Here is an 18,325-nt window from a genome sequence, read left to right as displayed (position 1 = left end):
GCCACCTTTGTGTGAAATTTGTATCAATATGCCTTAGGGGTCAGAGACAATTTCTTCTGCATGCAGCCTGTACGGTAGTCTGCATGTGGGCCCATGAGGGCCTGTGCACTTGCCAACAATGACCTGTCAGCCTGTGTGCTGGTGAATATAATATGGTGCATACGACTTCTCTCATTCTCTTCAAGCTCAGGCCTCCCAAGACCCTCTTTTCCTATACCTGGGTCACAAATTTCACAGTACCCAGTTGCTTCTCTTTGTTTCTATAGCTATGTGGTTTGAATGTAGGGCCTTTCAGTGCTATACAAGTGATTTTAATTTTTATAGGGAGATGTTCAGAACTTCATTTTGCATGTTAATACCTTAGAGTGACAGTTTCCCAATAAAAAGACACTATCATGCTTTGAGCTTATTAAGAGATTAAAAGATTCCTTCAAAGATGTGTTGCCTAAACTTGAGGGTTTCAATAGGAAATATTTTAACATTTGATCTGAAAACGTGCATCGAGAATCCCGGTTATTCCTAGTTTTCATCTCTGGACAGAAAAGTTGCTGCTCAGCCGCTCCCCATCTCTCTATTCGTAAAATACAATACAGATTTATTTTCCATTTTCCCTTTCTATGTTGGAACTTATTAGGACTAGTTTTTGCAATTAAGTGAAGGCCTCTCTGTCAAAGGAGCAAGATTGGCTATCAGTGTTTGCCCACTAATAGGAAAACAACTGTCATTCCCTCACTTCTGCTGTAAAAGACACAACCAAGAATTTTCCCCAACTGGGTTGAAGTGTAGCAAGTGGCTAACACTGAATTCAGAAAGGAACATGGCTTCTTATAGACTACTTCCACAGAATATAAAGAACACTTTGTGGGGGCTGGAGAGATGGCTCAGCAGTTAAGAGCCCTGAATGTTCTTGCAGAAGACTGGGGTTCGGTTCCCAGCACCCACATGGCAGCTGTGTTCTGTCCTCAACTCCAGTTCCCAGGGAATCTGAAGCCCTCCTCTGACCTCTGCAGCATTACACTACAGGGGTACACTCACATACATGAAGGCAATACACTCATACACATAAAATAAAAATAATAAATAAAATATTTTCAAAAAAGAACACTTTGTGACACAAAAGAACTGCACAAAATACTGGAATTTAAGGAAGAACATCTTTTAATGATTGGAATCAGTCCTTTTGGGGTGACTATGTAAACGAAAATATTACAACAAATATATTTTAATGCACGTTACTTTTTGTCATATTCCAAAAAAAATAACTTCTTTATTATAATTTACATCTCAGTGCTAGAATGGCATTTGGAAGTGCTAGGCATACATGGCAACTGAGTAGAAAACAAAATCCACTCCATCTCTGGAAGAGCTACACAACATGGAAAAATAACACAGACTTGAAAATATGAAGAGATAAAATGTGCTAAAAATGATGTCCATTTTCATGATCACTGACCAAATATGTAAGCTCAGTGTTATGAAATAAAAACAGTTATGATATCTGTTATTGCATACAGAGGATTCCAGAGAGAAAGAAATGTAAGCAATGCTTACTCGACGGCTCATAATCCAGTCATTCATTTTTCATTCTTAAATGTCTTAAAGTATTTTGTGCTTATGCAATGCAACATGCTGACAGTCCTGAGGTCTGTCTTTGCAAATGAATGGGGACACTCCAAGCATGATGAAGAAGACAGGATTTATATAGAATGTGTGCTTCTACTGGAATTTGCCACCAGGAAAATGCATCAGTGAATCAGATCCAAACAGAATCAATCAGTTCTGCAGAAACTGAAGTCTACTCAGTGACACAAATGATGGACTTCGAAAAGTGCTTGGTTTTGTTCAAAATATAGACTACAGTAACATATTAATCCTTTTGAAATGTGCTTCAGCTTAGTGCAAATATATATATATATATATATATATGGAGAGAGAGAAAGAGAGAGATAGAGAGCCACCATTTCTTCAACTAAGAAATGGTTTTGGTTTTTGTAAAAACAAAGCATATATTAAGGCTCCATTTTATAGATTGGTATTACAAAAGATCTTGAAGTAGCTTGTGCAGAAATGTAGGCTCATTTACTACCTGTAAAATAGAAAACATGTTACTACTGAGAATACAGTAAAATAATAAGAAACTAAAAATAGCTGTTTCTACACATCCAAGACATGAGACTTTCTATTATGCAGCTCAATATCTCAAGCTTAAGAGATGAACTTTCTGGGGGTTTCATTTTTAAGGCAACACCATGTTCTTATTCAAGAAGGACACATGAAAAGCTGCTCCCTAACTCTAGGAGTGGAACATAGCAAGACAGGGAAGGGCAATCAATTAAATATGCTCTGACCATCACTTCTATACCCTCAAGACCATGAAGATGTGAAGATGTCACCATAATCAAAAGGAGCTTGGTATATGTTCCTCATAATCCATGGAGTAAAAGCACAGATGATCTTTACCACTCCATTCTACTCTCTTTTGTAATTCTTTCTCTTCTTTTTCAATTTAGCACAAATTTTTCCAGAAAATAATTTTTAGAATATTTCAGACTATTGTTGAAGCCAAGTATGCTTCTCTTGTAATTCTGCTGTCTAGTAAAATAAAGAAATTTGTAACAAAAAAGTACTTTCCAAAGGCACCAGTTTTCCTTATAAAATAAATGAAAGTTATACATAACATTGATATTTTTAGTGAACAATGACTGCCCCTTTGGGGGTAGTAAACAGCTATTTAATTGGAATAAAGACATGCTCAATAAGTGGGAACCTGGTACTGTAAATATAGTCAAATAACTATGGCTGGAGAGGTCATAGATCCGAGAGAAAAATCTACTTCTGCCACATCCCTAGACCAACATAATTTCTTACTTTATTCTAAATATGTATGCCCATATTTACAGAAAAGTGTACAAAGAAGCTTCTTTTGCAACAGATGGGGATTATTTCAGAACTGGTCAAATGCAGAAAATAAGAGTCTGTGAGACATTTAACCCTAAGTGACACATCCTAGTGCACCATCTATACATAGGATGAATGTGTCTCTCAATTCTCACTAGGGTAGTTTCCTTATGCAGCAGATGGTGATTAACAGAGAAACCTACAATTAGCCAAATGTGAAGAGAAGCAGAAGCTGCAGTGTGCTTAATTCCTGAATAGGACACTTATTTCAAACCTCTGCTTCTGAAGGCTCGGGGATCATGGCAGGAGAGTATGCAGAAAGTTTGTAAGAGCCATAGGAAATAGATGACCACAAGGAAACAGAGTCTTCCAGACAGCTGGTCAGTTACTCATGTGAACTCACAGCAATGGTAATAGCATGCACAAGTCCTATGCCAGCCCACACCAGACAAAATCCCAGCATAGACATGTGGAAGTGGATAAGAAATCCCAGAGTTTAAGGAACTTTTAGCAATTGATGGCTGGTGGGAGGAGGAAAGACAGTGTCTTACAAGACTGGAATTCTTGGTGGGCCCTGTGGATAGACTCACACCGAAGGATATTTGGGTTCACAAATCAGATGCTTTAAGCTGTATTATATATAAGAGAGTACATTAAATTGGGTGGGGGATAGTAGGAGGTATGGATAGGGGAAAGGATATAAATACCCTCAAACCACATTGTATGAAAATTCAATGAAAATAAAATTTACAAAAAAAAATAATAAGATAGCAACAACTTTCAATTATTGTATGATTTAGCCATATGTGGACCTAAGGAGTTTGATATTCAAGAATCACTGAGCATGTGAAAACTTTCATGTGTTTCAAACAGATTAAAGAAACTATAATTTGTGTATTTTCTACTGAAAATGCTTGCTTTTGTACTAGAACACAGTTTTTCTCAATTTAATGAATATTTTAATCTACTACATAAATGCGCATATGGATATATATTTGTTCCATTGTAACTTGTTATTGGGCTAATGGGATACATTAGAGACCGTGAAATATTTTATTTACTACAATGTGAATATGTTTTGTTAGCAGTTTAAACATGTTCTGTTTAAACTGCAAACAGAATTTAGAGTCACAGAAATATCTAGAACACAGTGCTGAGTTGCTTCCCCAGATAAAAAAGTTCCATTTATCATAAAAAATAGTGGTAACCAATTTCTGCATTAATTTTGAAAGCATTAATAGGACTAATTTATACTTTGATATAGACAATTTGGCATTTATTATAATTCATATTTTTCTACAATAGCTCCAGAAGGTACAGAATATTAATGAATCTGGATTATTGTAAACAAATGAAATTAAATTAGAGATGATATAATAACAGCATGATAAGCATTAGATCAGAATGAGTTATCAGTAGCAAAAGCAGAATTTCTATATAAGAGAGTTTAGGGTCAATAAACTGTTTAAGAAGAAAAAAACCACTTATTTTGAAGTTGTGATTTTTCAAATCTGCAGTTCTCTTTACACTGTATCTTTTTTTGACATGGTTTGCAAATGGAGAGATGATGGAAGCAATCAAGAAGTAGGGACTTCTCCTCCAAGCATGACCTCCATTTAAGGAAGGCGGAGTCAGGCAACGTTTTCTGTTTATGTGCAAGAAAACTTGGGCACTGAGACTTCAGTCACAGAGGCCTGAACAAATGCTAAAGTTTTTCCCACTCCTAGGTATTGTACATATTTACCTACTTTTTCCTCTAAATTAAATAATTGAATGAATAATTCCCTCACATTCCTGAACTTTTATGAAATCTTCAGACAGTGATTTTTAGTTGGTTACCAGGATTTTACATTAAACATCTGGGGTACAAATTCAGGATTGGGCAGGTATGGCTGAGATGTACATGCAATCATCAAGTTTTATATGAAATATAACTTTGTTCATCTCCATGAAGCAACCAAATCTATTATTTTTCTTAATGACCATCTTTTTCTTCCACTTAAAAATTTAAACCAACTCATATCTTTGTGATTTTGACTTTAAATAAATTATTTTTAAATTTTATAATAAACTGTCATCTAAGGAAATGAACAAGTCAAGTTTTTAACAAGAGTTATATATTTGTGCTAATTTTACAGTGGTTATGATTACAGTTTTTTGATGTTTCTCCAAGAATTAAAGGTGTAATCTAGTTATCAGTTTGAATGACTAAATAAGTTATATAATTTTCAGCCTTCATTTCTTTCTTAATTTACATCAAACATATAAAAATTGGGAGATTAACTAAGAAATTCCAGATGGCTAAGCATCTCCAGTAATGTTTGTGCTCTAACTTATAACCCCTTTTAGATAAAACAAAATTAGTAGCATATAAGTTGATGTTTAAATAATAACTGTTTTCCAAGTGTACTTACTTATTTTACTTTCTTTGATCTACAAGCACAGTATGAAATCATAAAAGCGACAAACATCACCACTCCAACACCAAGCAAGACCATTTCTACAGTGCCAAGGAGTTTTATTTTTCCAATCACTTGACTTCTGAACATTTCTGCTTTCTCGTCACCAATGGTACCAGTCTGGAATCAAGATAACAGTCAGAATTTTCTGGGTACATTAATGAAACAAAATAATCACCTATCATCTCTTTCTTCAAACATGTTATAGGTGTTAGTCATCTGTGATAGTAAGTCAGTGGAATCTCCTCTGCATGCGAAAGATTATGTAAATGCCAATGTACAGTAATGATACCTTTCCCAGCTTTGATCATGTGGGATAGCTCTCGGTAGTATACCAGAATTCATTTGATCTTCAGAACTCTTTGAAATATTTCACAATTTTCTAAATATTGTTTTCCAGTTACAGAGAAATTGCAAAGGTCAACAAAAGTTCTATTCTCTTTGAAGTCTTAAGCAATGTGCTTTCTAATTGTGTTACTAATTAATTCAGCAGTTTACACTAAAGTAGCATATGGGGCAGTAAGAAAGGCAGCCTCCTTCCAGCTGGCCTTTCTAGGCATAGTTGTTCTTTAATAGCAGTATTAACTTTGGGGAGTCTTGATTTCTATGACATTACATGGACGCATGTCTCTTTCCTAAGTGGTATGATGAGGAAAAATGTAAAAATCTTTGGCTTTCTAAAAAACAAGCCCTGAATTTTAACAAATATTTCTGTACAATTTAGTTATATCAAACATATATATATAAATATCTATATGTAATGTCATAAAAATAGGCAATGCAAATACAATCTCAAATATTAAATACACATGCTATTTTAATGTATCTACAGTTTTCATATGAAATTGCTATAAATGAGTAATAAATATACTAACCTCATTAAGCCAAAGTATAGGTACAAGATAATGTCTCTTCAGACTCTTTAATGCTCTGGAATACACATTGAAAATGATTATCTGTATATTTATGTATATTTAGAAGACATTTAGAATTACTAAATGTCCAGTACACAGTTACTCTTTCATATTGCTTATATTCCTTGATTATGTTCTGTACAATTATTCAGTTTAACATGTTTTACAGACTTCCTATTCAACAGTCCAGTACATATTTCTAATTATATTGACTTTTTCCAGGTATGCAATTCTGAAGGTTTATGAAGGAAAATAAAATATAATCTACAAGGTATTATAGTAGAAATAAGTGGGTAGGTAGCAAATGAGAGGCAGCCATACTACATCCGACTGAAAAGTTCCAAATATATGAAGGCAAATTCAGTAAACAGTAGAGATAGTCTTTATTATAGGTGAAAAATATCTTAAGTACCTAATTATTGACATTAAATTCAAGTGCATATTTTACAATTTTTTCACTTTCATGAATATACCCACATTCTTATAAGAAAAATGCTACAACTTACATAAGGACAATATTATTAAAGAAACTCACTCAATTTTTCTGGCTGGCTTGACGAGTATGTTGACCTGTAGTCGTTTTGCAAATTGTAAAGTAAATCCAGTTATCTAAATAAAGAATAAAGTTAAATAACTACAGGTGTCAGATTTCGAAAAACATTTTTTATAATATGCAAATTTTACTTTTGCTGTGGCAGTAAGAAAACCATGAAGAATTTAAAATGGAAAACTACGTAAAGCTGCAAGATCAGTTGGAATCTATTAAATATATTAAATATTATGCAAAAGAAAATGTTCACGTTTTATACTTATTTGTGTGTATATACTATATCCACATACACATACGTATACAAACATACAAATTCTTTGTCCTACCTAACATTCAAGGTATCAATTAAATTGTAAAATTTGTCTAATCTGGTTATGAGGAAATCAACATCAGTACCAGCACATTGTAAAAACAACAAAAATAAAACTGACAAAAAACATGTAGGTAGGTCATTAATTTTTGAATTATATGTCGTAAAGATGTGTTTATTCAGAGTCCATGTACTAGTGAAAGTAGTATTATAATTATATTATCGTTATTTGAACAGAAGTATGAGTATGAAATTTCTCATTACATTTTTGTGTGTAAGATGCTGAGAAGCAAAGCCAGGGTACACAGGTGTTCTACTACTTAGCTGCATTACAAGTTCTCCTTTAACTTTTGAGATAGACAATATCAAGGTAATTTAAATGTTAATAGTAGTGTTATCAATTTTTAGCACAGATTTTTATTATAGACTTTGAAAATTATATGTGTATATATATATTCATAAAATCTTTCAATTCTGAAAGCCAGATTGATTCCTCACGAAAGCATTACCAGTAGGTGAGTATGATATAGTAGCAATATATTTTAAATTGTGAGGCAATTAGACTTTCAACATTAGTGCCCCTGATCTATGGTCCATTCAAAAGCTTTATAAAGTTCCATGTGTTGAAACTAACACTGAATGGTTTTGCCATTCACATACACATTCACATGTATCAATGGGAAGAAGCCAATGCTATTTTCACTGGCTACTTTAGTAATTTTAAGGATGTGATCCAAAAGTGTGATGAAAAAATTATTTTCTTTATATTTTAAAGGAAATTATTAATCAATGAGACATTTGCTTACAGGTTCCACATCCAGGTAGGTCTTATGTTCTTCTTCGTTCGGATTTAAGCCTTCAATAGCTTCTGAAACATCAGGACTTGCATGTAGGAAGTGAGGAAGGGAAATGTAGACAGGTTTTCCTGAAAATACATTTTAGGGCTTGATTAGAAATACATTACTTATTGCACATAGCACTCAAAGAATTTTCTTAAAATTGAAGATTTTGTAGTTTAAAAGGTAGTTGGTTTTAACTCCAGTTATAGTTAAAAGTATGGGAGAATTATATCTGGCTACTGTTAAGCCAAAATAACAAAAACTGCATCTTTTTACTAAGCAGTCCATTGGTATTTTTCTTTAACTGTTAAGTGTCAGTATGCAAATATTCACTGCTTAACAAAGTTCCTGAAACAACATTGGTGCACAGTTGATACATGTATTCCTATTCCCTATTTCAGCTGGTATTAAGTTTCTCCACTGAAAGTCTCAGTTTGTTCTTTCTTCATTTGTGCCCTCTATAATCCAAACACAATAAGACAAAACAGGCTCTAAAGTTTTTTGTTTTCCAATTCTTGTTTTAGGAACACATTAAAATCCTGCTTAACTTTATTTTTCATATTCTAGGGGGAAAAAGTTACAACTAGCTGGGCGTGGTGGCACAACCTTTAATCTAGCACTCAGGAGGAAGAGGGAGGTGGATCTCTGTGAAATTGAGGCTTCCCTGTTCTACATAGGGAGTTCTAAGCCAACCAGGACTCCAGGGAGACCTTATCCTAAAAGGAGAAAAAAAAGTAGTTACAACTATGGCAGATATACACCTTGTGAAGTTTAGAGTATCCTGGGAATGTGTTTCTTTCTAACCATCAAAGTAAAAGAGCATATTGCTGGCATGATTCATATGATTTTCCCACTAACAGAGTTTTGCAATATTGAAACATAATAGAGATCTCCAAAAAAAAAAGGAAAGAAAAAGAAAAACAGCAGCAGAGTGTCCTGCTACCAAAGGTGACATCTTGCTGTTATTGCTTTCGTTAACTCAAAATTTTCAATACAAAGCATTTTGAATGAATGTTACATCACTTTAAGCTCTATTCTTATATTTTATTCGTATTCACCACATCCTCGTCTCCCTTTGCTTAGTACCCTTCCCCCCACAAATGTGCATCTCTTCCTCATTCTTAACATGTCTCTTCCCTGTCTGAAGAGCTCTTCCTTTTTATCATGGTTCCATTTTGCTTTCAAGACTTGAGAGAGAGAGAGAGAGAGAGAGAGAGAGAGATAGAGAGAGAGAGAGAGAGAGAGGGAATTTAAGATTTGACACTGAAGTGGATGTGGTGACTCATACCTTTAATCCCAACATTGGGAAAGCAGAGTCAGGCCGATCACTGTGTGTTTGAGGGCAGCCTGGTCTGCAAAGCAAGTTCCAGGCTAGCCAGAGCTATATAATGAGACTCTATCTCAAAACCAAACAATAGTAAAAACAACAAAAATATTAACTCTGGATTCTATATATAAGAGAAAACTTGTTGTATTTGTCTTTCTGAATCTGGCTTATTTTACATAATACAATGTTCTCTAGCCATATCTAACTTTCAGTATAAATAATAGAATAAAAACCCAATTAATTTAAATAAATATATTGCCAGGAACCTGGATCCTGTGTGACACGGAGGATATTTACATACCTTCTTTGCATTTGCTGATGTCTAGCACACCATATGAGGTACAATTATTTGAGATGATTTTTTCAGTACAGAAGCAATGGTTGTCTGGATTCTGGACTGGAGATGCAAAGGCTTTGGATGGAAGAACAAATCTGTACACGGGGATTCCTTTAAGGTCAACCTCAGATCCAAACACAGCGTAGATTGATCTACACAGGGATTGAAACAAAGAGCTTCATTTTAGGAACCTAAATCATATTCTAGAAATTATTTTGTTTCTAAAATTTAATCTATATTCTTGATTTAACTTAAGAAAAAAAATCAAGCTGGGCGTGGTGGCACATGCCTTTAATCTCAGCACTCTGTGAGTTGAAGGCCAGCCTGGTCTATAGATGCCAGCTGGGGCTACAGGGAGACCCTGTCTCAATAAGACAAAAAAAATTAGATATTCTTAATAGAATTTAAAATTCTTTTTTTTTAATTCTTAGGAAAAATGGGCTTTTTATCTTTTTATTGAATTTTGTGGAATTTATACAATAATTTTTAATCATATTTAGCCCTCCTTCCCTCACATAAAATTTGGGGGTTCTTGTTGCTCTTTTTTTATATTTTAAGACATTGGAATTGAAAACCTGAGATGAAATATGAAGTAGCCTTCTTTTGTTCTCAAAAGTTTCTCAGGTCAAGTGTGACATGTGAGCTACCATGGAGGACATATACTAGAGATCCTTCTCATAGTTGCAGTCCTTTATTGAAGAAATATTTATATGCCTTACTTCAACTTCTTTATTTCTGCCAAATCTAACTGAAGTTCCTATCTTTTAAAATTTAATCTAAAAATCTGCTTGGTGGGATGTGTGCATGAATGTGATTGGTACTGATCTCTGTGGTTTACCCGGGACCCACTATAACCTAGTAAAGTGCTAGGGCTCATTATGTGCTCCTTCTGATCCCCAGGTAAGCCTGTGTGGAGAAGCACTGTTCTCAGCAATCTTATTCTTAAGGAAATGATTCTGAAGTATCCAGTTTTTGCCTGCTGTCTCAGTCCTCAGGGCTAGGACTGTGGTTCAGAGGTAGTGGTGTGGCTCCTGTGTTTCTGGGGTATCTACTGGATTCCACTAATCTGCAAAATATTCTACATCTTCTCTGATCACCTTTAGAAAGACTGGGCATTCCATCCTAGACTTGATTGCTATATGATGAAAGTCTATTAAGGGGCATGAAAAATAGTCTTTAGAAATGGCAAAGAAAACGAGTTGTACTATATTTGATACCTATAAGTCATTTGAGAGTGTTAATAAATATTAACTCCATACTCTTCCATTTAATCTTTTGAAATCAAGGAAAAATTTTAAGCATTTTTTTCAAGTGACATAAAGAATAAAGAAGCATTTACTATGCTTCATTTTATTTTACTTTATTTTTATATTTTATTTATTATTTTTATGTGTATGTGTGTATTGCCTGCATGCAGGTAAGTGTACCTGTGTCGTGCAATGCCTGTGGAGGTCAGAAGAGGTCGGATCCCCTGGGACTGGAGTTAAGGACAGTTGTTAGCTGCCATGTGGGTGCTGGGATTCGAACTCGGGTCTTCTGAAAGAACCACCAGTGTTCTTAACCACTGAGCAATCTTTCCAGCCCCACTATGCTCCATTTTAAAACTTGAGAGAGAAATATTACTTCCACATGCCAGTAACTCACCTGCAAATGTCAGAGGCAAAGAACTGCAGCACTCGAGACTTCTCAACAAATGGTGGAAAGGAGGATGCATCTGTTAAAAATCAGGCCAGTGGCAAGTGTTTAAATGTGATGTGAACTCTAGAAAACTCTATAAATATCTCTTTCCATCATACTCAGTATAAATATATTTATGTTTACATAAACTTGTACATTTTTATTTTATTCTTATTTTTATTTATATTATGTGTGCATGTCTGTCAATGTTTGTACATTTGAGTGAGAGCAGTTCCTATAAAGGCCAGAAGGGGACATAACATCCCAGAGCTGGAGTTACAGGTGGTTGTGAATCTTCCAACATGGGTCTTGGGAACTCAACTCAGGTCCTCTGGAAGAGCAGCAAGTGATCTTAATCATTGGGCCATCTCTCTACCACTCAGTATGATAGTCACATTCTTAAAAAAGTAACAAAGCAGGTATATTTCATTTAATATGCAAAATATTATTTCAACATATATAGAAATGTCTTTCATTGCCAAAGTCCAGGGTGCATTTTTCATTTATAGCACATTTAAATCCCAGCAGCTGTTCTAACTAGCTTGAATTATTAACTGACACAGCCTAGAGTCATCTGAAAGGAACGCCATGATTGAGGAATTTCCTAGATCTTATTGGCCTGTGGGCATGCCTGTGGAAGTCATCCTGACTATCAATTCATGTGGAAGCATCCAGTCCATGGTAGGTGGTACCATTTCCTGGACCATATGAGAATGCTAGCTATATCCAAACTAGCTACCAAGCAGTATGCCTCCATGGTTTCTTCTTCTATGCTTCTCTGCCTTGATTTCCTGCCCTGACCTCCCTCAATGATGGATTGTGACCTAAAAGTGTAAACCAAACACACCCTTTTCTCCCCAAGTTGCTTTTGCTAACAGTGTTTTATCACAATAACAGAATGAAATAGATCAGCAGCCATATTTCCACTACCTAAAAACCACATCAGGCTAGAAGCTATCAGCTTCAACAACAGATACATATACTATGCATTTTCATTGCTATAAAGAAAAACTGATAAAGCTAGATGTTGTTAATGTTTGAAATATTCTATGTCATCATTATGTTGGCACTAATATCTTGATATAAGGCCATTTAGAACCCTGCTGTATCAACATGGCTATTATTTTAAATAGTGATCTCTTCTTTTGTACCAATGGTTAAATAATATTTTAGTCATTAATTGAAGTCTCACTGAAAAGAGTTTCCTAAAAATGCTTTGAAAACATTCATCAAATTTAAAAAATCATTTTACTGAATTTACTGATTTTTCTAAGCAGTTGTCCTCCAAAACTCACACTGAAGAACTGAAGACATAATTAGAGGACTCTTCAATTTGCCTCTCCAATGAATATGACCAAAGTGAGCCACCACTGAATGTATTTATTTAAAACAATGTGACATAGCCTTCAACTATGCATTCTAGCTTTGCCCTTCATTTACGTTTGTGATCACTATTTGAATGTGACCTCTAAAGGACTAAATAGAAAAATTTGGCTTAAATCCTCCAAATTTGTCTCAGTACAGACATTGTCTATAGATGTCAGTCCAATAATTTAAAAACAAAAGAAAAATATATTACAAACATTTAAAAATTGCTATCTGAAATATCATTTAAGACATGTCATAATTAAACTCAGGAATTACTGTGTGCAATGACCATAAGATACCTGTTAGCAGACCCCTATTTTTATTGGTGTGTGTGAAGGTGCATGTTTGTGTGTGGATGTGTATCCAGGTGTGTATACATGTGTGTCAAGACCAGAGGACAACTTGGATGGCATTCTACAAGTACAGTCTACATTTATTTTTGAGCGGAACTGTCTCATTGATTAGGCTAGGCAGGATGGTCAGTGAGCTGCAAGGATCCTCCTCTCACAACCTTCCCAACTCTGGGATTACAAGCACATGCCACCATGGCCAACATTTTTCACATGGTTTCTAGGAATCTAATTCAGGTTCTTATGCTTATTTGGCAGGCAGTATACTGACAAAGACATCCCCCCATCTCCAGAGAGCTGTTTATCTTAAACAAAACGTTCTAAAGTTGTATTAGTCCTTTCGTATGATGGTTTTTCAAACTGAAGATGGAAGTTGAACTTTCAAAGTATGACAAACACACACTGGGATATTTCCCTAGTCCCATAATCCCAACCCAGGGATCCCCCTTACCTGGCCTACTTCTGCTTCTGATTTATTTTGTATCTTTCTTTTGCTTACACACTGTCAGCTTCATATCTGATGTTCATGCATCTAGGACATTGTCACTATTAAATTCTCAAACCTATACCACCATTTGATAAGCCAATATCTATTTCTCAGTTTTTATATATTTTATTTATGCCTGTGTGCATGTTTCTGTGTACATGCCCATAGAGTCCAGAAGAGGGAGTTGGAGTTCTTCGAACTGGGATTACAGACATCTGGAAACAACCTGATGTGGGTGCTGGTATTTGAAATCTGGTCTCCATGACTGAGCAGCAAGTTGTCTTTACCACTGAGTCATTTCTCTACCCTTTGTTTCTCTGTTTTGAACAGATTTTAAAGTGATTTTTCTCTTAAACACAAAGTATCCCTTACTATTTAGGAATAGCACAATACATTTCTCTCTGCCTTTACGAACTAGCAGGCTTATGCAACTATTAAAGTACTTGAGATATTTGACAATTCATTTGGAAGAATTCTTTAGAAACATCATTGTCATTGCTCAAAACCCTACAAAACAAATCAGGAGTGCATTTTTTTCCTACAAGATAGGAATACAATTAAATAAACATGCAAAACTCAATTATGCCTTTGGAGATGTGAACGTCCCTGTGCTTCCTTTTAATTTAAGTTTCGTCCTCTCCATTACTTCATTTTCCATTGAGTATTCCCTCGCCTACTTTGTAAACATTACTCATGTGTTTCTCAGTAATTGAAAGCATGCCTCTGATTTTTAATTACTTCATGGCATTTGAAACCCCTTTTGTAAAAATCTTAATTCTTAAGTGAACAGAGAAAGTGCTTTGCTCTTGTACAAGAGCAATGATAATCTCAATCTAATTTATCCTAAAGCAAAGGTGTTAGTTCTTTCTTTGCACCAAAAATCTAATTCAGGTCACTCACATTTTTAAGACATGTTCTTCATGGATAGTAGGCCTCTAACCTTATTTTTCTGTTGTTTACTTGTTTGTTTTTCTCTTTTATTCTGATCAACTTGTCCAAAATGGTTTGGTTCTGCTCTGCAACTCCACCGGCTTTACCGCAGCTTTGAATCTCTCTTGGAGGTGTTATCTCTTTTGTAATTATGTGGAGTTTTATATTTTTTACAAGTAAGTTATGCCTAATATTTGGAAAATATTTGCATAGTAACCATACTGCTATGGTCGCCTATTTGTTTAGTGACTTATTGGAGAATAGTTTATTATATGTGATAATAACAAAGCAATATTTCCTTAGTAACCAATGGAGGCCAGTCCTGTATGGTTAATCTCAGAAATCTTATCACATTAAGTAGACAGGTCCTGAGCCTATTTGAAAACAAAATCTCTGCGTTCTGTTGACAAGTAAGCACATACCCTCAACCTTCAGAATCTCTTGGGCTGGGTGGTAGATTTGTGGAGAAGCTGAAGTTGGTTCACTTTGATTATTAACACAAAGGTTCTTACCTGTCCCATTAATCATGTCGCAATAACTTGGCCAGTAGGAGAGATTCCTTAGGAATAAAAGAAATAAAATGAACAAATATTCCCACTTCAAGAGCACCTTATTCACATTACCATTTCTATTTTGAAACACTACTTTTGCTAACATAATGAAGATTATAAGTGACGGAAGCTAAGATAATGTTCTAACTTGTTTAATCCATTTTTGATCTCCGAATCTTATCATAATAAAGGAAGTTCTTGATGCCATCTAAAGGAATGATCATAAAATACAATTTACTAATGCTATGTTAACCAGAAACAACTTGAAATTGACATTGTTTTTTCAAGAAAAAAATTGGAAAAAATTATAAGAAATGTAGGTATCTACTTGGACGTTTTTCTATTGAATTTAGTGAATTATTTGGTAGATTGTTGAGTATTTACAGAGTCAGAAGGAAGTTGATTAAGGAGTTCCTGACATAAACTCAACATTATGCAGAAGAGAGATGGGAGGATGAAAAGCAGAGAATCCCATGTTCCAATTTACAGAATTTGAAACGCAGATGTTTGATTTTTTTCTCAGTTTAACTTCTGCAGATCTTATATTTTCCTATTTTAGATTTGTAGGGAACAACATTCAAATAGGAAAGAACTTATTTGTGTTTTAGTATCTAAAAGTTATTATATATATATATATTATGGCAGTGATTAAAAATAGAATTATATTTCCCTGCATATTTTTTGCCATTTCTTAGTGATAGTAAATGCAATATTTCCAACTCCTAATGTATTTTGTACTCCAGTAAGATATCAAGATATGCTGTGGCTCAATCTTTAAAAGAATGTGTTGCTTATCATTCTTGGCCTGGGTGTTGAATAAATTTAAAATGTGGCAGCTATGTGCAATTCTAATCCAACCAGAAGTGTTAAAAAACCCTTCTCAAAGCCATGCAGCAGTCCTGTATCTAATGAGATGAGATATTCTTTGATATTATTTCCCCAGAAATAAACACTTAGAATTACTTGGTTTACTCCATTAGACTTTTTCATAAAACATGCAACCACAAAGATGAAAAAGCACTGTAATAGGAAACATTGAACTATTGTACACTGGAGTTACATAAGGACTCAGTTGGAAGCAATTGTTACTTATGTTAATAAATTCACTTACTCTCTTTTAATTCTGCTTTATGTTAGTTTTCTTTAAGAAATAATTGAATTAAAGCACAATTATGACACTTTAGGAGAAAAAAAAAGCACTTTCTCTCCTGATAGCCATTAGGGTTCTTTCTATTTCATACATATGAAAAATTTTGAAGCTTTGTGTGAACTGGCAAGAACTTGGAGAAAAAAAATGACTTCATGAAACAATTTTCATTCTTTCACTCATCTAAAGCTGATGTGGTTTGCATTATGAAAACTCCATTACGCTCTTTGTAATACTAATGTCATTTTTCCATCAGTAGAAAAAGTTGGCTATGGCAGGGGAATTCAGAAACTGCATGGACACATTCAGCTTCTTCTACATGTATACATTTTGTCAGGCCACTGGAATGTACAAATTTTATTTCAAGTGCTTATTTTAAAAAGCTTTAAAACAATAAATTTGCCTAATTCAAAGATAGTTGATTCAGCATTTATTAAAATTTGTAATTTCCTAATATATGGATGCTAGACATGCTGCAAAGATCAAAACGCAACATTTCATTGTATAGGAAAACTTATAAATAAAGGCAAAATTTTCATGTGCACACACTGCTAAATGTTATTTTGGCTGAAATTTGACTACTTAAGCTAGGTACTGCTGTGAACATGCCAGTGACATGAAGAAGGGTTTAAGTACTGGCAACACAGTAATTACCAAGATTAAATCTATAGCCATAGCCATGTGTGTTTCATAGATTGGTACCTGCATCTTAGCAGAGGCAAAATATATATCCTTAGTACCTTAGAATACCCTAGTGCTTGGCAAACACACATGAGAGAGAGAGAGAGAGAGGAGAGAGAGAGAGAGAGAGAGAGAGATACAGAGACAGAGACAGAGACAGAGAGAGACTATCCAGTTACTTGCCTTTTCCCTTTATAAGAGTCAATTATGGCAACTTTGCTTATGTTATCCTTTCCATTGAAAACTTTATAAACTCCATCTACAGTATTATTGTACTGAAAAAAATAGAAGAAGAAATTACTCATAGAACAAGTTCTATTTTCCAAGTTAAAACACGTAACAAAATCATTTTTCACGTTCCTCAAACAGGGTCATCAGAATCATTTTATGCCAGTCAAGATATATAACACAGCAATGGCTTTAAATTATGAAGTTTAAGTAATTTAAGGATAGAATATAAAAGTTGCCTAGAAATAAGTGCTAAATGCTGAAACAAAGTCAGAAAATAGCTAAGAGAGTTTGATGTGGCCCAGAATCCAACTTTGCTGTGTATAAATCAGAGGTCATTTTGCTCATTGTTCTTATTGTGTTCTGATGAGGAGACACTGAATTAAACTTATAAGAATAGCAACAGACTTTAAAGGGTCTTCTTAATTTTAAAATATTTAGTAGTGAATACTGAAATGAGAAAAGATTATGCATATGAAAATTTAAAATTAATTAGCCAAAGAAAGTTATGTCTATTTTGATTCATATTAATAATTGACTCTCTGATTCCTTCAAGGTTCTTAATAAATATTTAAGTGACAGTCCTAAGCACTGTCTCAAAGTAAATTAAAAAATACAGAGCTAGCAATATAAAAATATTCCTATATAGTTCCTAATAATATGATAGTCATATTGCTGGTATCTCAAAACTTTAAACTCTAACCACACTGGGAATTTCATATTTTCTTTAACTCCAGATTACCATTTTGTGATATATTTGCAGTATAAGTTCTCAATCACAAATTCATAAAAATGAGGAATCCTATCTCATGTGAAAATTCACACTAACATTTTTATTATTTTTTTAAATATGTAAGTTTATAGAAAAGAATGATAGAATTTATATACATATACAGCATATATATGTGCTTTAGCACCAGGTGTCTGGCTTACTATCTAGACCAGGTTGGCCTTGATCTCACAGAGATTTGTCTGCATCTGCTTCCTGAATGCTGGGATTAAAGGCATGTGCCAGTGCATGTATATATTTAATATTTCATTCAAACATGTAATATTGATCTGTATTCTGTGAAAAGAATTATCAAAATTGAAAATAACATTCAAAGATTAACAAATTCATATTATCTATTTATAAGAGTAGAAATATGACTAAATTTTAAATAAAAATTAAATTAGTTATGTCAATTAAGTACATTTTTCCATTTAGAAAACTGATGACATATTAGAAGAAGATTAAAAACTTCATAGTATTTGTTCTCAGATCAAAATTAA

General features: G+C 34.1%; 1 protein-coding gene across 5 annotated transcripts in view; it reads right to left on the bottom strand.

Annotated features, from left to right (window-relative positions):
- Window positions 1-1,135: 1,135 nt before the first annotated feature.
- The window catches only part of Cd36 (CD36 molecule), an 80,190-nt gene continuing 63,000 nt past the window's right edge, over window positions 1,136-18,325 (bottom strand). For all 5 annotated transcript variants that reach the window (XM_008828986.3, XM_008828984.2, XM_029561548.1 and 2 more), the window contains 9 exons: window positions 17,009-17,100; window positions 14,959-15,005; window positions 11,279-11,348; window positions 9,599-9,786; window positions 7,938-8,056; window positions 6,807-6,880; window positions 6,233-6,287; window positions 5,313-5,477; window positions 1,136-2,086 (listed from right to left, as the gene is read on the bottom strand). In XM_008828986.3, coding sequence (XP_008827208.1) covers window positions 5,313-5,477; window positions 6,233-6,287; window positions 6,807-6,880; window positions 7,938-8,056; window positions 9,599-9,786; window positions 11,279-11,348; window positions 14,959-15,005; window positions 17,009-17,100 — 810 coding nt within the window. In that variant the 3' untranslated portion in view covers window positions 1,136-2,086. The remainder of the gene's footprint in view (window positions 2,087-5,312; window positions 5,478-6,232; window positions 6,288-6,806; window positions 6,881-7,937; window positions 8,057-9,598; window positions 9,787-11,278; window positions 11,349-14,958; window positions 15,006-17,008; window positions 17,101-18,325) is intronic.

The sequence above is a fragment of the Nannospalax galili genome, unplaced genomic scaffold (genome assembly GCF_000622305.1).
Source record: "Nannospalax galili isolate Female #2095 unplaced genomic scaffold, S.galili_v1.0 scaffold973, whole genome shotgun sequence".
In the NCBI taxonomy this organism is placed as follows: domain Eukaryota; kingdom Metazoa; phylum Chordata; class Mammalia; order Rodentia; family Spalacidae; genus Nannospalax; species Nannospalax galili.
Note: the sequence above shows the minus strand (reverse complement) of the source record. Positions and strands in the feature narration are given on the sequence as shown.